The 26,475-nt window shown below is 44.2% G+C and overlaps 1 protein-coding gene across 2 annotated transcripts in view; it reads right to left on the bottom strand.

Annotated features, from left to right (window-relative positions):
- MLXIP (MLX interacting protein) overlaps positions 1 to 25,487 on the bottom strand; it is a 44,342-nt gene extending 18,855 nt beyond the window's left edge. For both annotated transcript variants that reach the window (XM_082066412.1, XM_082066413.1), the window contains exons 1-7: positions 25,054 to 25,487; positions 4,983 to 5,089; positions 4,568 to 4,653; positions 3,183 to 3,272; positions 2,873 to 2,914; positions 1,456 to 1,627; positions 408 to 497 (exon numbers count right to left, since the gene is read on the bottom strand). In XM_082066412.1, the coding sequence (XP_081922538.1) occupies positions 408 to 497; positions 1,456 to 1,627; positions 2,873 to 2,914; positions 3,183 to 3,272; positions 4,568 to 4,653; positions 4,983 to 5,089; positions 25,054 to 25,424 (958 nt within the window). In that variant the 5' untranslated portion in view covers positions 25,425 to 25,487. The remainder of the gene's footprint in view (positions 1 to 407; positions 498 to 1,455; positions 1,628 to 2,872; positions 2,915 to 3,182; positions 3,273 to 4,567; positions 4,654 to 4,982; positions 5,090 to 25,053) is intronic.
- Between the last annotated feature and the right edge of the window lie 988 nt (positions 25,488 to 26,475).

Raw genomic sequence — 26,475 nt, 5'->3', positions numbered from 1 at the left:
AAAGTGTTAAATCACTTCATCACTAAGAATCACCTTTTGTGATTCTGTGAGTTCTCCTGTCCACATCTGATGTTCTGTCTTTAAATACTCAATGACTTAAGGTCTAAATGGTATTCTTTTGAAAGGCAAATTAATAACCAGGTTCAAACACGGGAATAAACAATCCTAAAGTGACTCTCAAACCCAGGTAAGAAAAGGAATGGGGTCACAGTAACAAGAAAGTCTCCCCACATATGCATCTGTTTGAAATAATGAACAATGAAAACATCTATCAAGTGTTTTCACCCTTCACTCAAATCTCCTGCCTTCTGAAGAGAGAAGGTATCTGCAACATTTAATCTTCTGTTAAAAACTAGTTCATAAATCACTGCAATTTTGAATAAATTGACTATATATATGATTCTTACCCTGAAAAGGCTCAAAAGTATCCATAAAATCAAAATTTGGCTGGAGAGGAATAAGCCCTGGTTGGATCATGTCAGCATTTCCTAAATGTCCTGGAAAATTCAAAAGACGGATCAGATCAGCTTTCACATCACTTGCACAGTAACGGCAGTAGGAGTCCATCATTTGGCTAGAACACCAACACACACTCCACAGCCAGGCTGGGCCAGGATGTTCACAGAAAAACTGCTGTTGAAATGAAGCGAGCATCTGCTTTTCCTCACTACTACAGCACAGAGCTGAAAGCAAAACTATTGGGGAATGAAACTTTCAACCAGTAAAATGGAAGAGGTGGAACTTGAAAGTTCTAATTAACAACTGGGGATTGCCAAGCTTGGACACCTTCTGCTCCCAAACCTCCTGCCCTGCCCGGCTGAATGATACATAAACTTGCTGGGAAGCACAACCTGAACCACCACAGCTCATAGTGCAGTATTTTAAAATAAACCATCATTCACTTCATTTTGCGTCAGGTACATTCCATGTAAACTACAGTTGATCTGGAGTTGCTCAGACAACTTAGACATCCGTGCAGCAAGGATGATGCATAGTGGATATCTGTCCCATTAGGGAGCATTCGAAAGAACTGTGTAGCCTGTGGGGTTGTTTTTAGAGGAGCTGTGACTTGCCCTTGTTCTAAGGGACATAGCCAAAGAAAAATACATGGGCATTCTCTTAAAACTACACATATGTGCTTTGAGATAAATAACAATGCCTTCACCACTGATATAGGTAAATACTGCTCATTACAGATTTATTCAGAGCAACATCAGAGGATGGTACCAGGAGCAGCACATAAGAGGCTAAGACAGAAATTAAATTTAGACAAATAACTGGGGCTCCATAACTTATAAAGCATTAGATAGCTTGATTCTCTCACCTATTTTTTATCTCTATCGGCAAGGTTGGATAAATTCCTTAGGCAAGACTAGAAAAGCAGCAAAGCAAACAACCAGACTTCTCCTAGAGGTTCCCACTGCAAAATCAACCCAGCTGACAGCCAGCAAATACCTATGTCCCTGGAATTTGGCCAGGAAACCAGCTGATGTGAAGACAGTGTGGAGAACAGCGTGTCAGTGAACTCGGACATAAGCATATCTGCATCCAAGAGGCTGCCTTCCTCCATAGGGACAGGGGTTTCTCTGCCATACCTTCTTTTTTGCCAGAGAACCACATCATCGTCCTGCCAAAGGAAAGGAAGAAAAGTCAGGCTGCCTAGATAACGCTAAAGCAGTCAGGTGCAGATGTATAAAAACAGTCTTCATTTTTCACAGTTTTAGAGAAAGAAACTCTCCCTTAGGAGCCATGTGAATGGAATGAAAGAGATTGGTGGTATTTCTGATACACCAACATCTTCAGCTCACTGATCTTGGCAACAACAGAAAACTTCAGTACAATACTGCCACACTCTGGGAAAGGTTTTTGCCCAAAAAAACCCAAATGTTGACTAGAAGGACATATGTCAAAATAATTTCAACAACACTTTCTAGTTTCATTGATTATACGTATATTTTTGTACCTACAGTGTAACAATTTCTTGGTTTAAATAAAGATTTTAAAATAATATGCACATCTAAAACCCAAAGTGAACAACTATCTTGAAGTGTATCTGAATGTAGTTAAGTGTCATTACAATCTGACTTTGCACAAGGTATGTTGATACTCTTGTGGGCACTTTCAGCTCGTGAAAATGCAACACAATGTGACTTGGTTCACTACAGGCTGAGCTAAATTCAATTGTCTTGCATTTCTGCAGACTAAAACCACACACAGTCAGGTTCTTACAGCAGAGCCAACACGCAGCTGTAACTACACCAACAACACCATGACTGTGCATTGGTGCTCATGGCCAAAACAGTCCAGAGTTTTGTGAAACTGGAACAGATCCGGACTTATCCTTAGCACCAAAAAGGAAAAAAAAAAATCAGAACAATGCTTTTGATCATCAGTTTCTATGCCCAAAGTAGGTTTGATGGCTTTAGGGGGTTTTAAAGTTTGCCCTTTTTTTCAGTCCTGGCACATTATTTGTCCATGTTGTGGGGAGCAGGAAGATCTGCAACATGTAGCACACGCATGGTCACAGATCCAGGTACACAAGCACAGCACCAGGGGCAGTTACGGCTCAGTAACAAGCAAACTAATGTGCCAGCTCTCAAAGAGATCGATCTTTCTGCGCACCCAACACTGACTCTCATTTCTTCTGCCACAGCAATTTACATTCAGCCTCTCCCTCCATCCAATTTAAACTACAAATCTTCCACTGCTCTCTAAGGCACAGAAACATTAAGGTGTTTAATCATAATTAAGGCTTAAGCAAGATGCTTGTCTTTAGATTTTAATCAATGCAAGCTACTGCATGTTACAGCTTTGTTACTTATTGCAGGTCGTACAAGCACAAATACTGCCAATTATTGGTGGTATTACCTACCCTGACCAAACTTGAAAGATCTTCATCTTTATGTTTCTGTAACTGCAAAAGGAGAATGAAACAGATGTTAAAGTCAGAATAGGTCCTGTATATGTCAGCAGAATACTGGATTCTGCAAAACTTTTAAGATCCAATCATGCACAATTAGTCCCAGCACAATAATTTTCTAAACAGACTAAACAGATGAGTATGCCTGTACTATCTGCTTTAAGTGTACTTGCATGCTATCAAAAGTGACGGCACAACTCAGAAAGCAACAACATACTAATCAAGTTCAAGTAAGTGACTTTCACTGTGTAAACCAACAGACCCTTTTCTTGAAGTATGTTCTCCACTTGTGGTATTCCCTGATGACTATTTCAATTCTTCGTTTCCAGTATTTCCCTTCTGTCGCAATGGCCTGAGAACACAAACACATACCATGAATTACAGGGAATCATGTAATGGCTGAATGTTCAATAAATTTCCAAGCAAATATTCAGGCATAAAAAATGCAAAAGAAAGCATGCTCATTCTGTTTGAGCTCATGTATCAGCAGCCCACACTGTCCCAGAGTTCAGCTGTCACAAATAGCAAATCTGACAGTACTAACTTCATCTTCCCCACAATAAACAAGAGATGATGTCTGACTGCACTGTCGGCATCTCCCACATCAGCTCAACCATAACCGATAGATAAGAAATGGAAAAAAAAAACCAAACTTAAAAATTAATTTACTAAAATATAACGTATAAAGCATTTAATATCCTGTTCTGCAGAAAACAGGCAAAGAGAGTTTCACATGAACATGCACACACATACACGAAAGCTGTTAAGAATGACACAAAGCAAGAGAAACCTGATGTCCAGCTCAGGGAGAAGCATGACCTTGCAGGCCACACATTAACAGCAACAAAAGCATCGGAACAATGTGGGTCTTTAATGTATCACAGACAGCAGTGTATAAGTTGGGGACAGCAGACTAATGAGAGCCTTAACACAACTTTCTTGTGTCCGAGGGTCATCTTTCAACACAAACACCAACATTGTTCTTTCAAAAACCTGAGACAGTTCCACAAACTCATCTGGAACTCCTTTGAGTTATAAATTATTCTAGAGTTATGCAGTATAGAGAGAGCCACATATTGCCACACCAAGGGCCTCACTGGTTTTCTGCAAGAAGCCAGAGGGCAGATGTTAGTTTTCATTTACGCTTACAAAAGCACAGAAATGAAAGTATGCAAACTCATATCCACTCTTTTTGTGAAGTTACCTTGACAGAAAAAGAAACTGCTTGTTGCCTAGAAATCACATCTCATCAATTAAATAAACAAGACTCTCACAGCATCACTTAGATTCAATCCTGGAAACAGTTGTCACTGATTTCTCACTGACTTCAGCAATCTCCAGCCAGAAGAGAGTGGTGGCTGTCAAAATCTTAACTATTCAAACTGCACTTCTATGACTTACGTTTCAGTAAACTAGAATACAGGCATAAGTTACACAGATAATAAATATCCTTCTGGTTGCACCCTGATCATCTCAATATCATAAACTTACAAAAATGGGTTCAACAGACATCTCCTTTATACTAACGGTTCCTTCTAAATAAAGACAACAGAGGCAATAATTGCTATGCTGCTCTCATATCCAGCAGAATAAAAATCTTGCGATAAACTCCAGAGCTCATTAGTGTGTTCCTCAGGTTTTACAGACCTCTGGCCGACGATGTTCCTCTACATCAACAGAGCCGTCCAGTGGAGTCACAAAATGGCACACTGGATTCTTGCGCTTCTCCAGGTCTGAAACAGGAATGAAAATCGAAGTGCTCAGCACACGCAGGCTCTGCAGAGACCTCTGTCACTTCAATGGTGAGATGTGGAAAAAACCCTAGCCAGAGTTCCATGCAGATAACCAAAAGGAAACGGGGATCTCGGGCTGCACTTGGACTGCTCAGTACAGCCTCTGTGTGGACATCCCTAAGAACACACTGATCCAAAGGCGAAGACATCTGGGCCTTCAGCACGTTTCTGAGCTTTTCATTAAACAGTAATTTTAGTTCTTCCTGTTTCTTACATATACACCTCTTGGAAAATATATAGCAAGTGACACAACTCAGCGTGATACTTACACTGCATGTACCATGCCCTCCAGATGGCATTATTGAGACGGATTTTGTCTCTCCACTGAAGTTTCAAGCCTTTAAAATTTTTCCATTTTGGTGAAACCAGCTTTCCACTGAAACAAAACAGACAGCAAATCGTTCTGATTTCAGTTTTTCTCTTGACACTCCTTCCAAGACAAAGCATCCCCCTAAGACTACCAAATTGCCAACAGAAAAAAGTACAAGCCAGAGGACCTACATTAAGTCAACACAACTCCATTTCTACAGTTCCGTTTGATCTTCCACGCTGGTAGCACTGGAAAGGAAGAAGCAAATGTCCAAGAAAAACCATTATCCACCAATTCTACAATGCTGGTAAATGCAGCTGGGCACACAGGATCATCAACAGACTAGAAACAGTCTGTTGGAAGAAAAGGGAAAGGGGAGGCTGGAAAGAGAAACGGCTTATGTGTGGACAACCCTGGGAGATGGAAGGAAAAACGAAGAAGCAACAGGGACTCCCGTGAATACTGTAAAAACACAAACTACCCAGCCCTTAAAACACACCTTTATGAATCATTAATCCATACTACTGACAGAGCAGAGGAAGTAGGAAATATTAATAATGTAGTAAATTTCAAGCCACAAATTAAAGTATAGCTATTGTGCGAGAGGTTCTCTCTCATTTTTGGTGGTTTTAGCCATGTATCTGCCTAGTTTACATCTCCTTATGCTGTTTGTGCATCCTTGCTACAACAGAAGTGGACCAGCAATACAAACTGCCATCAATATATCACATGCAAAGGCAACAGGTTCATCTGGAAACATTACAAAGAACATCACCTCAAAATGCTTTGCCTTCTCAGAAAAGATCACCCAGTGCCTGGTCAGCTGGGAGCAACTTTTACACGAATTGCAGTGGCACTAGGGAGAGATGTACCAGAACAGGCCTGTGCTAGGGCACCGTATATTCGCTGTCACACAATCAGTACAAATGAGCTCAAAGAGCAGAATTATTTTTCCTTTAAAGTCCCTGTTTTAAGCTCTAAAATCACTGTTAGAATAGAAAGTACATCTTCCAGAAGTGCTGGGCATTTCCCTTGGCTCGCCCAAGGCCACGCAGGGGCCGGCCTGGCGCTGCAGAACTGCTGATTCCCCGTTTCCCACCCGCTCTGAGAAACCTCCTGATAGCAGCTCCTTCTAAAGAAAACTTGTAATAAAACTTGTAATACTATAAACACGTAAAAAGTCCTCATGGCCTACACAAAAGAAGCCAGAATGCCAGAGCTGCCAACAGTAGGATACTAAACTACCACTTTCTTCACGTATCCAGCTCATCGTTTCTTTTCTCCCTTGCAAGCACCACAACTGCTGTCACACTCTGGTATTCTGTCACAGTGGCAGATGAGCACATGTCAGACCTCAGACAAGTGACACACAAAGAAAAGTCACCTCTGCTCTTCCAATTTTACTACTACATGTAACGCCAGTTGCAGCAACAGCTTCAATCACCATCAGGTGAGCTGTTGCCTGACAGTAAAAAACCACTTTTTTCTCTCTCTCTCCTCATCCTCTTTAAAAATAAAGCGTTATGTTTTTGTAGCACAGGGAAGCGGGTGTAGAGACCAAGTACCAACTGCACTAAAAGGACAATTGACAGCAAAAGACAGCAGACAAGTGACAAGCTCATGAGTCCCGTGTCCCCTCAGTGTATTCGCTGTAGGGCTCTGCTCCAGCCTCTGGGACTCTGCTCCTTGAGAAGAAACAAAGAACAAACAAAATCTGGTCCACAAAATAGAATATCGCCTCCCTCTAAGGCAAGTACACTCGCTGGAGCAAGGAACTCCATTGACTGCAAGTAATACTAAACCGGGTCAATTATTAGCAAAGAATAGGAAAAACAATTATTAATGTACTTGTGTTATTTTCTGTAGCTGGGCTCTAGGACACTCAGTACAACCACACTTTTTATGCTCACTGAAGTCTAGGAAAGGCCTTCTGGCTCTTTTTTTCCCCACCTTTTGCTACTGCACCCATATGCCACTTCCTGAAACACATCTCCCAAAACACCGCTTCTAAGTTTCAAGGCTCTCTCAGTGTTTTCTCTCTGTTATCCAGTGGGCCAGGGCAGACAGTGGATCTCCATTTGTTTAATATTTTCCCCATCTCTGCAAACTGCTCACTGCACAAGCCAGCTCTGCCTCAAGATCATTGCATATCTTGTCTTATCATCCCCTCTAAACCCATATCAAAGCACACCTTTTTTTTCTGTTTCTTGTGTGTGCATTAATAGTTTGGAGACAGAAGATGAACATGCTGATGCATCACCAACACTGACAAATGCGCACATGCCTTTGACTAAGAAATCTGTCAACTTAATGTTCATCTCTTCATAGCTCTGTGTGACTGGACAGTTTGCCAAAGCAACATAACTCTAATAATCTTCACTCAGAATAACAAGAACAAATGCTTTTCTACAAAAAAAAAATCTAAAAGGAAGTGTCAATTCTTGTACACTCCTTGCATCTTCAAAGAGCCAATTAAAACTGGAATTAAAACACAAGTAGTTTAAAACATTTTCTATTACATTCTTACAAAATGCTAAACAAAAGTAGTGCATCAAAAGAAGGAAGTGATTAAGAACCTATTCTTAAAATAATTATTATTTTTAGTTCCCATGGGAGTAAAGCACAAGTCCAGCTTGAGGTCATATGTGAAACAACTTTAGCCTCAGTGGAGAGGAACCAGCATGAAGCTGACAACAATATTTAGACACTATTCCAAATTCCAAAGTCAATGGAAGGTCAATTACTTTGAACAACACTGTGACTGAGAGCAACTGCCTAACAGAACCCCATCCTCAGATTTCAAAGCTGCAAAACAACAACAAAAAGAACAAATGGAGAGACCCACTGTTTGCTGCTCCCTGTTTCCTAAAACCATGCTGACTCCTACAAAAAAAGGCAGAGCAACCTGCCAGCCAGCCAGATGGTCACAACGTACCTGCGAGCATAGAACGTCAGCGCGCACATGGTCTTCGCTCCTTCTGCAGCAGCTGCGGCAGCTCTGCAGGAGCGTGGGTTCCGAGGGGAGGAGGAGAGCGCCCCAAGGGACGCCTGGGCCAAATATTGCCCAGTACCAGCTGGGACAGCTGGATCCACACCAGCCACTGGCACGACCTGGAGGATGTTGGTGGTGCACAGATGGTGCCCAAGGAGGGGATCGCAGAGGGAACTGGTTGCATTCTGCAGGGTCGCTGCTGCCAGAAGCACAGCCTGTGCTGCCCAGGATGCGCTGGCTCATGTACGCAACGCTGGAGGAAAATATTTCATACCTTCATCACTGTTAAACACAGATCGAATCAAAGTGGCTGAAAATCAGCTGGTGGATAATGGGTGACACATTGCAGCAGCTCTGTTCAGTCTCCCATATAGAGATCTCCAGCTCCCGAGACCAAACTTCCTCAAGTGATTTGATCACAGCAAAGCAACTAAAAAAGCTTCAGCTGAACAGCCAGAGCTGGAATTACCCTTGGACACAGGGACCCCGATGTGCTCTAGAGGAGTCACGGTGTTTTCAGAAGACAAGTTGCAGAAATCGAGGCTGCCACTTCCATGTGCTGCCGTTTCCACCTATGAGTCCTGGATTTGACAAGACAGCCTGGAGTCCATTCCCAAGAATTTTTACATATTTTTTCCCTGCTCAGGAACTACCTCTGGCAACCGAGGTCAAAACAGGCAGACAGATAATGCAGCACAGATCTGTCAGAGTAACACAACTCTCTCAATTTTTAAAATTCCAGTGAAAGCAGCTGCATTTTAAAAACAATTACAAACCTTCAAACATCAAGATTTGCAGCAAAGTACAAGAAAGACATGTCCATGGTGAGAGCATGACCTGATTCCCTTAAGCATGTTTGAGTTTTACATTTTTCTTTAACAAACTGAAACATAACCTCTCACTTAAAACTAAGGAAACAGCGAGACTGAATTACGTGCCCGTGGCTCTGAAGTGTGTGAGTGACAGCACTAGAAGTGGGACAGATTTCTTTGACACACCGCCACACTCCGCATGTCAAACCCTCATCTCCACCCTCTCATCTTTCACTTGTTTTGCTATGTAGGGACAAGGGAAATCTCTGGCTAGAGTTGGCTCTCTAGGTCAGGAGAAGTTATTTTTTAATTTTGCACTTGGAGAGCACCTGGCCTGGATCTATCGTACATGGAATCTAAACATAAACCCCTGGGCACCAAGGCTCGGATTCCAGAGGCCTGACCCTGCTGCCCAAATATATATTCTCAGCAAACACAGCAGAGATACCTCGAAAAGCAGCTACTGCAGACCTGCAGGAATCACTTCTCACACAGACCATATTGGCCTTGTGTACTATTGTTGTAAGCAAATTATTTTGTTTTCAAATCTGAATGTTGTAAATTCAGCTTACAAGGAACAAGCTACAGAAGCGTATTGTGTTTTCCTGTGCAGTTCACAGGTTCCCGAGGTTTTGCCTGGTTAACTCTTGCCCCAAACCCCATTTCCTCTGTGCCGCTTTCCCGTCCCAATTCCTTCCTGTATATGATCACACAACCTTTTGAGGTAGACTAAGATTTTTCCTTTTATTGCAGGTGACGGTAGTGAGGCTCTTGATTTAAGCAATAGAAAAAAAGTCTGATTTGATATTCCAGTAGCTCAATAGCTTAGCTTTTTCAGCGACACAGGAAAGGAACTTTCTGGCTTCTCCCCAAGATTTTTTTTTGAAGGCGTGGTTTTAGTTTGTTTTTTAATCTCCAATCTGTTTTGCTGGGAGTTGGGCCTGTCAGCTCAGCTCTCCAAGAGCCAAAACTAACAGTATTTCCCCAAACAAAGGTTCATTCAGAGAATCAGATTATATGCATTGTGTGCTGGAGCAAAGAGACAGGCAAGTGAAACAAAACCACTTCTGAGTGTGTGTAGGAATTGCAAGACCACGCTTTAGCATCTTACTATTCACACCTACAAAATTAATCCCAGCTGCAGCCCCGGGATGCTAATCCCAGACAGAGCTCCATTTAAAAGCAAACATTAGGCTTCCTAATGTTTGAACTTCTTCCTAATACTTGATTTCTGTCACTGGCTTTTGCTCAAACTTCTCAGATTCGGAATATTCATTACAAAGAGCTGTTTTCCAATACAGATGATCAGGAACTGATAGGGCTGTCCAGTGCACTTTCCATCTCATTTAAAAGGATGGCTGTTGGCAAGGACCATCCTGTACAGAGCTATGAACACGTCAAGATCCTCTTGAACGTCAAGTCCTTAGCCTAGATTAATAAACTGCTTGATATGTGACAATGTGGGACCTTGTTTTAAGCACCTAAATTATGGTTCAAAGACTTTTCACGCACAGAGTTTCTGAAAAACCGAAACAAGCGGTATCAGCGTGGCAGATCAGCAGAGCGCTCTGAGCAGCACACACCGCCGGGAACGCAGAGCTGTTTACCGTGCTCAACAGGCAGAGAAACCCGAAACGAGCACTTCTGCCACAGAGGATAGTGTAACGCTCTCTGAGCCACATTACAAGCCGATAAATATAGTGCAAGACTTCAGGGATCTTATTCTGAAAGCGACTTAAGTGTTTTAAAAAGAAGAGGCGCTCCCCCACATCTCCCTTTGTGCAACAAAGCCTTCATACCAGCTGTCTGCAACCAGCTCCCGGCAGCGTGAAAAACACCAGACTTATTACAAAATCCAGTTATTAAAGACTCGAGACTGCAACAGCACACACAGTTCATTCAAAGTTTACATAAAAGCTGAACTAGAAGCTACACAAAAGACATAAGCAGACTGAAGGCACTCTTGAGTTACTCCTAAGGCTACTGAAAGATCAAAACCAAAATCTCATAGAAAGATAATGTAGAGAGAAAACCACTTCCAGAGTTAACATAAAACAGACCGGAATGGGGGTAAGCGGGGAAATGAAGAGTTTAATAAAAAAGAAAAAATAAAAGCGCCTCTAAAAGGCCGTGCACACCTCACAGGAAAAGTCTGTACTTAGAGCTTTGTTGGATCTAAGTGCAAACAAATGCTTTGACAATGCCCTCAGCAAACCCAGCCCTTCAATTAGAGGTGAGCATCGCACAGACCTGCGAGGCGGCAGCTCCTCCTGTCCCTGCTACAGGAGCAGCCGCATCCCACAGCACAGCACTGAAACTCCGCGGGATTCACCTGTCACAGCGCACAGCCTCCCAGGAACGCTGAGCATGCAGAGAACGACGAGTGGGGAACAAACCTTCATCTCAGGGCCAGCAGCTCAAACAGGAGCTGTGCAAACTCGGCTGCAGCACTGCAGGGAGGGCCGTGCAAGAGACCCTTCGTTAATTAGCTGGGACATGGCGGGGAAGCATCCTAATGCTGGTGGCACACAATCCTCCCCACGCTTTTCCCAGGTGTCTCTCGTTGCCCATTCAGGACCAGGCAGGTGGAGGGACATGTCTGGTTCCCATGCACTGGAGAGATCAGCCCCGTCCTTAGGAAAGCAGCCCAGGTGAAGCCAAAAAGCAGAGTTTGCAACTTTCTAATGATGGTGGTCATGGCCACCATGCCCACCACAGCATAGGGCATTGACAAATGTTTCATAGCAGTTAACTTTATAAAGCAATATTTAACCTCACTACACGCAGCTGGTGTAAGAAAGACCTTGGTTTTATTGCAGTATAACCATATAAAGCCATTGCTTTGCTCACAGTAACCCTCATGCTTAAATATCTACCAGAAGAACAGTTCAGAAATTCTGATTCCATTCGCCTGTGCACTAGTTAAAAGACACAGCTGGACTGACTTATCCCCTTTCCTTACCAAGAATGCATTTCCAAGTTGTCCAAGATGGTTTATATGTCCCAAAGCAAGTGGCAACTTCCTGAGTAAAACATGTGACAATGAGAGCACTTCCCTGAATCTTACTACAAACAAAACAACAAACACTCTTCACTAAATGACACTTGCACAAGTTTCTTCTTTGAACCATGTTTTTCCCATGTGCCAAAATCACAATAAACCAGCCTCAGCCTTCTTTTTGTGGAGTCCCATAGAATGCTCAAATGAAAGGTAATTAACATTTCTTGCGCATTTATTGCTACAGAGAGAAACAATCTCTCTCAACTTCCTGGGATCAGTCTCCCCATTTCAAAAGCCTGCTGCATCCCCACAGGCTGCAATCACCACATGCAGAGGTCAGACCCCAAGCCTACTAATGTGCTAATAAAAACTGCTAATAAAATTTTTAGGCTTCTTAAGCTCTGCTAAGATATTTACTGGAAATCTGAGTGTTCTACTTGTATGACTGGATACTGAAAACAGATGGGATGCATGCTGGGCTCCTAAACAACAGCCTTCACAGACCAAAACTTTATTAGAAACAGTAATGAGTTGGCTTTCATTGCAGATTTCTGTGCGTCTACTTACAGAGTTTCTAAGTTGAGCTGTGCTCTATAATAACATTTGCTGGTTTGATAAAGTAGATGAGTGAAATCTGATCGCATGTTTCCTATGAAGGGTTAACAATTTCACACAGCAAGAGAGACTGACCAGAACATAGGAATGCCTCTTGTTTCCATGCAGTTTGATTACAGATTACCCCTCCGTCATACGAGGAATGACTCAGATCACAGAGTCATTCAAGTCACAAACATATTGGCCGGCTGCTTTCACAATACGGCGGAATATCCAGCACCTCCTGGCAGCAGCGCAGCACCAGGCTGCTATCACAGAGAGCAGCAACGCAGCAACACAAACTGGCCTTATCTGGAGCTTCCAGACCCAAATGCCACTGACATGTACTGTCCCACGCTGCCCTGCGGAAAACAAACATTTCTGTGCCAAGCAAAAGCTATAAAATGAGAGCGCTCTAAAGCTGTAATTTTTATAAGGCAAAAGCCAAGTCTCTTATTTAGCGGAAAAAAAAAAGGTTAGCAAACAGTGAAAGCGCTGCCTGGAATTTTTTCCACAGCTGATACTAAAACAGTCTCCAGCTCACTCTAGTACTTGGCACCAGACCTCACCTGCCTTAGCAAGAGCTGTAAGGACACCCATAGGGCTGGGCCAAAGCTCCAGCTTTCCCAATCTCCAGCACTGGACACAAGACAGTGCTTGGGAAGAGCAAGAACAGGATGAGCACGTTTGTATGACACTCTGTCCAAACCCTCTCAACTGTAAAGGAAAATTATATTAACTATCAGGTTACCTTACTCCCTAAAAGTTAATTGGAAGAACTACATTGCTTGTCCTTTTACTGTGTTTATAGACACGTTTTTTTTTGTTTCCCCATACCTGGGTGAGCTGGATATGTGCATGGATTTGGCAGGTCTCTGCTATGAGAAGGGAAGGATAATTACATTTTTAACAGCGAGCAGCCATCGTGGTGACTACTGCAATGACTCGGACGCCCCAGCTTTTGGATAGATTGCTTCAGGCTCTCAGCTATTTCACCATCTCTGCTTTCTATTTTCAACAGGTTTTAGGTGTCAAGCATGGTTGCTAATTACCTGAATAAATGCAGTTGCCTCCTTGATTATATCTGTATCTTTGAACAAATCAGTTCTCCCATCCCAACACTAGGTTTATGTGAAATAAGCTGACAACACGCAACAAACTTCTCTGGCTGTGTAGCAGATCTAAGTATTTCACAACCATATCCAGTCCTTCGACTCAGTCTGTCCTTTCTAAAAGTTCCATACCCTCAAACCCAGAAAAGTCATTTTTGTCTTTGTTCCCAGGTCACTAATGTGATCCCCCCACTACAACCCTTCCTTCTCAATTCTCTTTCTCAAAAGCAAGTAGATCCTTCCCTTTCACTGCTCCGTGCTCTCCCACATCTGGCATGTCACCACCGTACTTTCTATACAAGTTCTCTCGCCCTCCATCCTGTCAGGCACAGATATTTGCCGAGCAAACAGAAAGCTGGACTAAGCTGAAGTATCTGTGCATATACTAATATGCAGGAGTTTGAATATAGGGAAATATTTATACCTTCTCTGGACACCGTACAGAATGAGCTAACATGAGAAGCATGGTATGTAACAACCAGACCTTTATGTGCTGCCAACAGACAAGCAAGTTTCAGAGCCCATTCCTGAATCCACAATGCAGGACAGCACAACCTGGACTTCACTGTGTTGCTTCTCACTCAAATACAGTGACTTCTCCACATGCAGGGAGTTCTCACAGTAAATACCATTAGCAGAGCTTGACTTGCCACAGATGAGCTTACTCACACCCGTACAGCTTCTATAGAGACATACAGAAATTCATCAGAATGAGCAGAGGCCAACCATCCTAGAAAATACCAAATTATATCATTCTTTTTTTCTGGGAAGTGTGGCAGCAGATAATATCTATATCCACTGACAGACAGATCAGGAATGCAACAAGATCTTCCCCTGGCCTCTTCGTTTGGCACTTCTTCTCTAACAGCTTCCAGGCCCACAGCCCAGGTATTTCCTTTTTTACTTCTTTTTAAAAAATTCTCCTTTTTACATGTCTGCCTTTCCTTTTTTATTTTGTTGATCGCTTTTGTCTCTGACACACTGCAAAATAATAGTTTTCAATAACTGACACAGGCTACAACAACTATCATACCCCAGCACCAAAACCCAAAGTCTGCATAATAAGGTAATGAAGAGCAGTCACAGGCTTCAAAGAATCACAAAGAACTGAGAGGATCTTCTAAAATTCATGCTTCATTTGGCCCCTGTCCCTTTGGGAATAGTGTCAATAGTGAACACAAACTGTGAATATTTTTAGCAGCCTAAAATCTGGAAGCAAAAAGAATTTAGCAGAATAGCCCGTGATGGCTCATATGCACACTCACATGAATGTGCAGTTGCTAGACGGTAACTAAATGCAGTGGATCTAAGTTATTTTTAGGTCTATTGTGAAACCCCCATGTCACTCCTTTCCAGCTGCTCTGAAGGCACAACACCACCATCACGTGGGCCTCATCAGTCCCGGCTTGATGGTCTGAGTCTAACCCCTGCCCTGCATCAGAACTTCACTGGGTAAGAACTCAGCCAAGGTCACAAGGCCCCTGACACGGACAGAGTGATGCAGACAAGAAGAGTGTTTTGGACAACGAGCTCACAGGGGCTGTTGGACACAGAAGTCACTGCATTTGCTCCAGCCCTGCTAGAGGTCCTGTGGCCACGCTGGCCAAGGTCACTCCAGCTGACGTGTCCTTGAACTGCTGCTGGCAGAGCATCCGTTGCTATGGGACCTTGAGGGAAGGGAGAGCAAACAAAGCGGCAGAGGGAGAAGGAGGCCAAGACTTTGAGTAAACACCCCATGCTAGAGAGTTCTAAAAACAATGAACTTGACAAATTCCAGCAGCAAAAGTGTCCTTTGTGCCTCTGCAGTGTTTACTTGGATCTTGTTATGCATATATATCACTTAAAAAAACTCTGCTGATATATGAGGACTAACAGGCTTCACTGTTGGATAGATCAGTGAAAAGGTCCCTATACTTGTATAAGGACAACCCTTTACGATCAAAGGGGGTAGATCCCTTGAGCCTTCTTCCTTTGCTCCTTCAACTGGAAACAGCCTCAGCTCTTCTATTTCTGCTCTGAACTGTCCCCCCCAAATGCCATCCTTTGTTTCCCAAATCACTGAGAGAATGAATGCATAGTGAAATACTGTTAATTTGCAATTAAAGAGGAGCACAAACAACACATATGTACTCTACCTATAAATATATATAAATATATCCTCTGCTTGCTCTGGTAGACGAGCAATAAAGGTACCTCTGGAAATATAGATATCTCCCACTATGTCCAAAAAAGTATTTCTCTCTGTATGTAGCAAGACATTTCCACATATTAAAAGTTCAAGTCTTACTTATGTTAAATATAACGAAAAGGACTGCATCCACTGCCTCCCTGCGCTACACTATCAGCTGAACTAGTAGAGAGATGAGAAAGCATCTACCAGTGCATTACTGATGTAGATAATGTGTTGTGAACACAAACCCAAGGATCAAGAAGCTAACAAGTCATTAAAATGTAACAAGTCCTTAAAATCTTTCTGTGCTTTTCAGAAAAAAAAACTGTTCAATTCATTAAGTAGCACACTTAGCTACTTAACGATGAACCCTTTTCCTGCTACATCACAAAACGTATCATGTCAAAAGGGTTATCTGCAGGTCAGCAGCAGTCTGCCCTAACCACACTACGTATCACTAATTAAAGAGAATCAGATTATTTCACTAATGCCCTCCTGTATGGTAATCCAAGTGGTAGCCTGCAGGCCCTCCCCATCTGGCCTGTCACTTCTTGGTCTACAGTCTCAGAGGTGACAAAGCAGCTCTGAGAGCCACACCAAACACCCTGGGCTTTGTACCTCTGATGTACCTTCAAAGTGCCCATGGTGTGGCTGGAAAGAATCATTTCACGATGCTTCGGACCTGGATGGCTTCCTACGGTCCTCTCCCCTCCCATTTTTCTATGATCCGTCTGATGGCACAGCTGGACAGCCCAACCTTAAAAATACCAGTGTTTCACAAAGGTAACCATCTGTTGCTGAGCTTGCACCCCAAGTCTGAATACCTTAAAGTACAAACTGAAACCTACTTAACAAAGAGGCAATAGCAATGACCCTGCAGCCAACCATTCTCACTGCAACAGGTTTCATTCAGGTTCTCCTTTAAGACCTCCTGAGAGGCACTATGCCTGTAAGAGACCTGTAGGAGATTATCACATGTATGAGAATGATAGTAAGGTAAACACTATCCCCACAGGAGTGGGAGTAGACAAACATACCCTCAATCCAATGCTATATTTAACAGTGAGGCAGAGGCCAGCACCTGCAGTACATCAAGCCGAGGGAAGAAAGCGGACAAGGAGCCGTCGTCATTTGTTACTTGCAGAGTAAAGGTGGTTTCCTTACAGGCAGAGTCCTTCAGCAAATGGGAGCGGCATGTTCACCTTTTAAACAAATCCCTCTTGCAAAAAGGGGTCACACCTCACATGGCAATTGGATATTCATCAGCTCAAGGAGGCTGACACCATTCAGACTGCCAAGCCCAGCCAAACAGCTCTCCGCAGGTGAGAAATCCAGCTCCCCTCTGTCTAACAGCAGGAGGGCTTTCTAGATTCTCCAGGTGGCCACCATCAGCAAGAGACTGAGCAACCCAGAGCTGATGCTGTGGATGTTCAGGCTTCCTTGGCAACTGGGAAGCGCATCCTTTTCGTGGTGGGAGCGCGGCTGCGTCCCAGAGCCACAACCACCCGTCAGCGTGGGGAGCGGGTGCTTAACGCCCAAGGCAGCCAGCAGAACCCTGCCTTCCCCAATTACAATTACCATTAAAATACCAGCCTGGTTTTATTACCCTGTAATTTGCAACTGTAGGGTTCCTCATCAGTTACAAGGGCTAGCAGCTTTTCTAACAGAGGTGTCAGTAAGCTGCACATCTTTTTCCTCCTCCCCTCCTTTCTTCTGCTTCTTTCCTTTATTATTTTTGTAGCTGACGTGTCATCTTTGATACAGCTTTATTTTAGACTCCTGTGTGAGCTCACTTCTAAACTTCATGTCTTTGTTTCCCCTTTTCGAACAGACCCGTACACACATCTGTGACTCTGGGGTACTGAGACTGTTTTGGTCATTTTTAGAAGGGAGAAAAGGAGGAAAAAGCAGTTAACTGGTTTATCTAAGATCAACAAGCCAAGAAACTAAGGGCTAGTGAAAAGCTTTGTGCTTGTGTCACAAAGTAAATAAGCTGTGGCAAACGCACACTAGAACATTTCTGATGGCGATTACAGCTTTACTTACAAAAATATGTCTATATTAATTATATTATGAAAGGCACCAAGACAGCTGTTTTACATTCAAAACAAACAAACAAAAATGATGTTCCAACTCCTATTTGTGCAAAGAAACAAAAAATACTTTGAAAAGACCATGTTTAAAATGTCTGTTCTAGTAGTAAGCCTTATTAGAAGTGATTTCTGGAACACTTAGATTTTCCTAACCCCATTTTTCAAACCTTCCTGCTTCAGAAACTCTGACAATAGTGTAACTCTAGCTTGCACTAAAAACAATCACATTCAAGTTTTTCCATCACTGTCTGAAACACAAAGAACCAACTCTATTTTCTTTGGAGGCAACTGAAACAAGTACTTTTCCTAATCATCTTCATAATTGTTTTATAGACATGTTAAAGGTTTCCTTCCCAGAGTAAAAGGAAAATTGTGTGAAAGCTGTAAAACATTTCTATAGCCATCAAAGAGTTTAAAAAGCTCGTCTTTTTCCTCAGAAGTAGCTTAGAAGTTTTGTCTTTAAAGAGACTGCTTCTGCCAGTGATGTTAAATATCAAAGGACAGACGAGGAAAACTGTAAATGCAATTAATTTCTGCATACAAAGGAAAGGAAGTAGCAAGCATATAGCCTGAAGTCCGTTAATTAAAAATGAAATACCAGATTAAACCCAAACTGCTCCAAGTTTCTAAACTGATAAGGTTTGTTGCTTTGTTTTAAAAAGACAAAGCTTTCTCTCTAACAGCAAGAGGAAGCGAGGCAGCACTAGAACGGCCAAACCAGGAACCTCCGCTCTCCTGCCCCCATTTTACTGCCTGATCAGCCATGACCTCCACATCTGGGTCCATCCAGCGAACTCTCCCTTTATCTGGCACACCCTTGTGAAGTGCTCCCTATCTACCTCCCCCACCACAGATCAAAGCACGGGGAAGAATCACTGGACTTCTCTGACTCCAGCCACACCTTCAATCATCTACCCTTGCCCATACCATCTTCCCATTCGTACCTATTTCTCCTGCCCTGAACAGCATCTTCTTTCCTCCCCAACTCATCATTATCCACTCACCTTAGTCCTTTTTATCAAATCTCCTCTAACTCCAATCTCTTTTCTTCTCCACAAGGTCCCTATCACACTCAGAGACTTCACTTTCCTTGCAGCCGTTCCCTCCCACCCTGCCGCTGAACATTTCCTCACTCACAGCGAGTTTGCAACCCCGGCTCAAACCCGCCCAGTCAGCTGAAAGGTCACTTGGTTGACTTGAACTTCACTGTATCTTTTTTCTTTCCCCTTCTAGTTTCTACCCTGTGACATCCCCTATCAACACCATCCAGCCCACTGTGTGGCTTTATCTTGGCTCTTCTAATTCATTCAATGCATTCCTCAAAGATGATCTTAATTTTACTCCAAGTTTCAGTGAGCTCACTCCTTACCCTCTCAACTCTTCCTTCTCTGCAACAGATCTCCGAGTTCTGTTATTAGGGGAAAAATTCCACTTACACAAAACAACTTGGAGAGCTTGCTTTCTGCTTCAAGCCCGTCAACTTCTGTGCAAATTTAAAATGCCTTTCCGACATTTCAGAAATGCCCAGCCACCAGCCCAATACGGCTAAAAAGCGCCATTTATTCCTCCCCACCACTTTCCAGCTTGCTGCTCCATTAGATACCCCTTTGTTTGATTAAGGCTAATCATAGCTTTAGGATACACAGACAGATAAGCAGCTGCTGGAGTGACTGTGTATCAATTCTGCCTCCCAAAAGAGTGGATTTTTTTCTTTTCCAGCAAGGGAGAGTAACTATCAAGAATGATTCAGTGACCTACTAAACGAGCATGTGGAAAAACATGAGTAAAGCTAAGACATGAATTTCAGGTTTCTTGGGAATTTCAGGTTTCTTGGCTTTAATCCCTCTTGCCACTCAGCAGAAAGAAATTAAAACAGGGAAAGGGGAGACAACTGGAAATCATTGTGTTAATTTCTGTTGCCATCAAACTCTGTTGCTTTCAAAGCACACCATAATCATGCAACGTAAAATTTCACTACAAGGAACTCCAGATTTCACAGTTCAGCCAAGCTTTTTTCAGAGCACGCAAAATTCATTGTGAACTGGCAATCTGAGGACAAACCAGCTCCCTCTTCCCTATTTCAGCAACCCATCAAAAATTATGATTATGAAATCCATGTTGTATTTAAGCCAGAAAGTAACAGCTGTTTGCTGTGTGAAAACACAAGACAGGAGAACTACAACAAAACATGTAGATTAAATAGTAAATCAAAATATCAACATTGTGCTTTTTTTAATGAAAAATGTGACTACTGCCCCCCATACCTCTGTACTAACACCCTACACAGCCAGGCCCACAGGAACCCCTAAAAGCTTGTGACCTGCAGAGCCACCAAAATAGCCAGAAGCAGAATCTGAATCTCTGTCTACAGAATTTGGCTTTTCTTCCTGTAAGTCAAGTGTAGCCCTGAAGACACCAAAACCTTAATTTCAACCACGGCCTTTTCACACTACCACTATTAAATGTTTACTTTGGCAAAAGAAATGCATCGTTGAAAATAGAACAGCTCAGCAATCTTTCTGCAAATCTTCCTGAGGTTCAAGGTTGTCAAGGTGGAATTTAAAAGTGTGTCTTATACAGAGCTTAAAAGCTTGTGACTATATCAAGCATTTGACATAAGCGAGGTAAGAGGCTCAGTAACCACATCCTGATTCATATTGCGCTCTGAATATAGCATCCTTGCTTTGAGATGACCCTAAACATGGGTACTTACAACACAGCAACTCTGCTCCAGCCAGCCTTAATTCACAGCATGAATATAGGTGTTTTTATCAGAGCAGTTTCCACAAGCAGAACTAAAAATATGTAACTAAATTCTGGAGGTTTTTAATCTCAAACCTGCTTTCCCCACTGCTAAGAACTTCCCAAAACACACGCTGCATTAACAAAGAATATGTGGCAAAGGTGCTTTGGAAACAAGCTGATCCCTAATGTCAGTCCACTGATGAAGGGAATATTTTTGGCTTACATCTACATGAAGTGATGGGGTCATATTGCTAAAGTGGAGAGATGAGACCTAAAAATGACCTGGCAAGTTTTTCAAAAGGTAGCGTTCACCACGGTTCCCAGACCCTGCTCTCCTGTTCTGTGCAACTTTAACAAGCAGGATCCAGAGGGTTTAGACAAGTATTTGACGCCAATCTTGACACTCTTACCTAAAGTACACCACCTGGCACGTTCCTTAAGCTCTCATTAGAAGGTCAGAAAACTCTGAGGCTACTTAATAACAAACGAGCCCACAAAGTCATCTTCATTTACCCTACTGTGTTCTACTGCTGAGTAAGATGGACAGCAACTGGCATAATAATACATAACAGGAGTTTAAGAACAACATCACCCACATTGAGTCGGAGCAGTATCTTTAATAATTCCTCAAGCGAAGCCTGCACGCTGTTCACGTGATGTACACGACTGACCAGACCATTCTTTCAACTGCAGACACCTCCTCCCCAGCACTGTACAAGGGGAACCTTCGCAAAGAAAATTAATGATTTACATGATCCCAGAGCCTCATCAACCTCTCATTTCGTCGCAGGGCACAGGTAAGACACGCTGGGTGAGTAAACTGAAGCCTGCACTGTCACTTACCCATTTTACACCTACAGAAAATAACTAAAGTATCGATTGAAATCTACTTTTTCCAGGAGTAATACATTGTATTTCCTACTCCCTGCAATGGTGACACAGGTCCTTGCAGCATGATTTACCTCCACAACCTCAGCATCAAAACCCTGCAGATAAACTCGCACAATGCCACCGATTTCTACCACACATTCTTCAGAGCTCCACACGCGGAGTTCAGAATATGCAGATGTGCACTTCCAAGTGCATATTTCAGGTTTTGGACCTTAAACAAACTGTACGTCATTGTTCCCAAAGCAGAGCTTTCCACAGGGGAGTCCAACATCCCCATAGTCCAGCCCGTTAGGACAATAAATGGTTTACAGTGTCCTTCCGTAAAGCGTAATTTTCACTTCCCATAAACCTTCAGCCTGCATTCCACAAGGAGCTGAACATTATTCTTCCACTGAACACCACAGCTCTCCAAAATGAAGAGAAAAAGTTCTTCTGACCCCATCTCAGGGAAAAAAACTTCATTATATGCTGCGGTCAGAACAATTCATACTACAGTTCAGTTTTGGGAAGTTACTTTTGGCTAAAGCAATTATTTGGGTAATTGTAAAGTTATTAAATGGTTTTACTAGACTAAATATCAAGATTACGAATCATTTGGTTTAATTCTGCTTAATAAGCACTGTAGGCCATATAACCATTAGCATGGTTTCTCATTAGAACAAACAGCAGAGAGAATTCTCATTTCAGAAAGCACATTTTAAAACAGATTTTTAGCTTTAAAGTGCCCTGCTGCCATAGGTCAACTATAGCTACCCACACACAGCAGGATCTGCAAGGTCACGTTGTTTTAAAGGGCTGAGATAGAAAGGGCTAGAAAAGGAAAACCTGAGTTCTTTTACCTTGGTCAGCGTGGTACAGTTCCCGTAATCAATCTCATGAGAAAAACGGGTGACATTTAGATAAAGCACAGCCCGCGTGATACCTGCTGTAAACCTCAGTGTTTATAAGTAACTTATTGATAAAGAACATTGTTTTAATATCCTAACTGTACAGGACAATGTGCCGTGGTCATATTTTCCCCCGTGAAATGGCTCCTCTGAAATGAGATTTCCAACCTGTGCAACTGGATATGTGACTGAAGCAGCTATGATGAAAATTAAGATCAAGTTAGCTTGTATTGCTCAAAGGTACAAGGGAGTCGCTTCCCTCATGTTCAGAAACAGCTTTTTTATCATAAAAAGTCTAATAGTTAACAGCACAAAGCCATATTAAAAAAAAAAAAATGAAGTTTCAGTGCAATTAAAAGAGTCCAGGCTACACTGTGCATCCCAACGTGAACGTGATTCAGCATAAATTTGGTCACTGTCAAACATAAACCATCCGAGGTAATGACCCAAGTAAGCTAGAAAAACTTTGCTTTCTAGCCCATTGGTAAAGCTGATGGATACCACGCAGTTCAGTGCTTCTTTTTTTACAACTTTAAAGACTGAAATACTAGCAATGGCTGTCAAGTGTAAATAAATATTACACACAGAGCTGTTACAGCAACTTCCTTTGGTTTAGTATTTAACATTGCTGCATCACCCCAGCTCCAGAAACATGATGACTTAGCTCATGCCTCTCGTTGCTGTTTCTGCAACAGCCACAAAGCAAGACCCACACTTCTTCACCTTTTAGTTTTACAGTTTTTGGTGCTGGTTTCCACCCCCTCAGTTCTTTTCTAGAGTGAATTTCTATCCAGCAAAGGCAGGATGAAATCTGCATGTTTTGTCAGTGCTAGATCAGCTAATGGGAAAGATACAGCTGAAGCAACAGCAATGAAAACATCTCCATAAGCCAACTAATTCTTCCCAAATCAATCCTGAAGCACAGAACAAAAGGCATTTGCTGTTTACCCAAGTGTCATACAGTTCCAAAATTACTTTAATTCTTTTTCATCCCAATTTTATTATTGGTTTGTCAGGCATATTTACAGAATCTATCACAAAGCCATTGAGTAAGCAGGCTGAATCCAGCCAGGATGTTTCACCATTGCAACTAAGCAAACCTTAAGGTATCCGAGTACAACAGTATTAAGAATTTGCTTTTCTTAGTAGCCTCTAAGAAGACATTTTCTGCACCTTGCCTCATACTACCACCAACAAGCAGGACAAAATAATCTCTGCTAAAATAGATTTGGTGCTCAATTTATGCATCTACCTCAGAGTTCAGGTATCACAGAATTATTCCTTCGCATTAGATGTGATCCTCAGTTTCAGAATCCCAAGGATTTTGGTGGAAGCACAACACAAAGCTGGTAGAGGCCGATGAGAAGATATGCATGAGAGGTCCAGTCTTCTCCCTTGCAGTACTTGTGGTTCCTCTGCATGTTCCTCTCAGCTTGTACAATAAAGGCAGACTGGTTAATTTTTACTCCAGTTTTACACTTTTATTTATTGTGTGAACACAAAGAATTCATGTCCGTTGTTGTGCACACGTTACCCGAGATTTGCTCTCTTGCCAGTAAGGAATAACTTGCTTGATAAAATTTACCAAAATGAGAAGATTACTTACATTTTCCCACTAACGGTACAGAATGGGTAGTTTTATTGTTTCCTCTTCATTAAGCAACGCTTAGAGGAATTTGGGGTGGGCAAAGTTAATTTTCTTTTAGCAAGCTAATATGGTTCCTATAAATGAAAATAAACATTTGCATTGACATGCTCAAAGGGGTTTTCCATCATTCCTTTTAATCAACTTCCAAAATATGCTCAATAGAGAACATCAGATTGGATCCGATTTCTGCTATATCTCTTGGAACAAAAGACTCGAGCAGGCACACATCTTTTCAAAACACTTCTATTCCATAGCTCTGCCTCCATTTTAGATGACAGACAAAGGGAGTAAATGCGAATATAACACCTTATCAAATAGACGAAAAGCAAACCCGAAGTCCGGGCGAAAGGCGCAGATAAACCCAGGAAGTGCTACCACCAGCTGCAACCACCGGAACAAAGGAAACAATGACAGACCCCACTTTCTTGAATTTCTTATAAAAATTAAACTGAGGAAAGCAAAAAAAAAAAAAAAAAAAAGGAAGAGTTGTCTGTTTTTCACGCAGGCTGTGGCACAAACGTTTACTGTGCCCTTTCGGGGTTTCTCGCGACACTCCTCAGCACTAGATGCTCCCACTAACTTCAAGCCTGGCCGTGAGGCGCTGGGGCATTTTCTAGCGCCACGCAGAGCCGGCGGGGCCGCGCTCCGTCCCACGCGCGGGACGGGCTCCCGCTCCACCTCACGCCCCCAGCCCGCGCCCGGGGCAGCCGCGGTGACACCCGCGGTGACACCCGCTGCGCCCGCCCCACGCCGAGCGCGGCGAGGGCTGAGGCGCCGCTTCCCCGCCGCGGGCTCAGGCCTACGGAAAGTGCCCGCGAGGATCCTGAAGTTCACCGAAAACAAAAGCGACACGAACACGCGTGGGGAGGGGGGTACCAGCGCGGAAAGGCGACGCTCGGCTGCTCCCGCAGCCCCAGCCCATCGCCTCGGGCCTCGCTCCGCCCGCCCCTCCCCGCGCCCCCGGGTCCCCGGCCCGCTCCCCCCGCCGCCGCCCCGCCGGGGCTTTCCCCGCCGCCGTGACTCACTCCGGGAGCCGCTCGGCCCCCCCGGCCCCCGCCCCACGGCCCAAGGGCGGCGGCCGGTACCTGTAGGCCAGGGACATGCACTCGAAGAGCTTCGTGAGGGAGGCGTCGATGCTGAGGCGCCCGCCGGCCCCGCCGCCGCCGCGGGCCGCCCCGAACTGGTAGGTCTGGCACGTCTGTTCGTTGACCGTGTCGAAGTCGTAGCCCTTCTTGGGCGGGTGCTCGCTGTGCGGCGACGAGACCATGAAGTGGCCCGAGTGGATGATCTGGGGGCCCGGGGGCTGCCCCCGGCGCGGCCCGCACCGCCGCCCTCCGCCCGGGGAGGCGCCGCCATCGTCCGTGTCCGACGAGTCCTCGTCGGGCTCCGTGCGGGGGGACAGCGGCCCCGCCGCCCCGAGGAGCTGCGCCGGCCGCATGAACACGTCGGCGGCCATGGCCCCGCTGCCGCCAGCCGCCGGCCGAGCCCGCCGCCCGCTCTGCGCCGCCACCGCCCCGCTCCGCCCCGCTCCGGCCCCCGCCGCCCCGCCCCGCTTCAAGGCGCCGAGCGGCCCCGCCGCCGCCCCGCCCCCTGCGCGCTCCCGCCCGCCCGCGGGAGCGAGCCCGGGCCGCCGCTCCCCGGCCCCGGCCCCTCAGCAGAGCGCCCTTGCCGCCCCGAGGCCGCTTTCCCTCGCCACAGGCCACCGCCACCCTCGAGGCAATGTCACCTCAGGTTGCCGTCACCCACCTCAAAGGGCACTGGAGAACATGCCCAAGGGTGTCCGCCCTCAGTGAACGTGCAGCCCGCCAGCGCCTTGGAGGCTGCGTTTCCTCAGGGCAGCCCCGAGGCCACCTTCTGTCACCCCACTGCCCTTTAGTCACAAGAGAGCTCCCTGAGAGGAAAGGCAGGACCATCCTGCCCTCTCCCACACCCCCAGAACCAGACGGTTCTTGGCTACGAGCGACACCCACCATGTCTTACCTTCTCTTACACCACTGTCAACCATGAAGCTGAGAAAGGGCCCGGGGAGGCTGTGGTCACTCACACAAAACCCTGCATGTCTTAGCAATACACTTAGAAAAACACCCAATAAGCTTAAGGGACTCCCGTGAACATGAAAAAATGCAGAGGACAGCCCAGAACTGGCTGAAAGATGTTGATGAGACATCCCACGTACCTGCCCAGGGGCGTGTGGAAAGTGAGCACGGCTGTTCAGGGGAAAAAAAGATCAGATTTCATCCTTCTCAAAAGCGTAACAGAAGCAACATACCTCTAGGTCAAGATGAAAGTGCAGCGATAGGGCCGGTAGATGTGTTAGTATGGGGAGAGAACAGCAGCTTAAAGCACAAAAGCCTGTGTATGTGCATATGGATATCCAGAGTCAAAAGATCTCTAGCTTGCCCTGTGGAGCAAACCTCCATCACCAGGAGAGCAATTATATTCCAGGTGGCACACTCCAAAGCATTTATACTAAATTGCGTATATTCTCTCAGTTCTAGGACCTTATA

The sequence above is a fragment of the Streptopelia decaocto genome, assembly GCF_964273445.1.
Source record: "Streptopelia decaocto genome assembly, chromosome: 15".
Classification (NCBI taxonomy): Eukaryota; Metazoa; Chordata; class Aves; order Columbiformes; family Columbidae; genus Streptopelia; species Streptopelia decaocto.
This window is presented reverse-complemented; position numbering and strand designations above follow the sequence as displayed.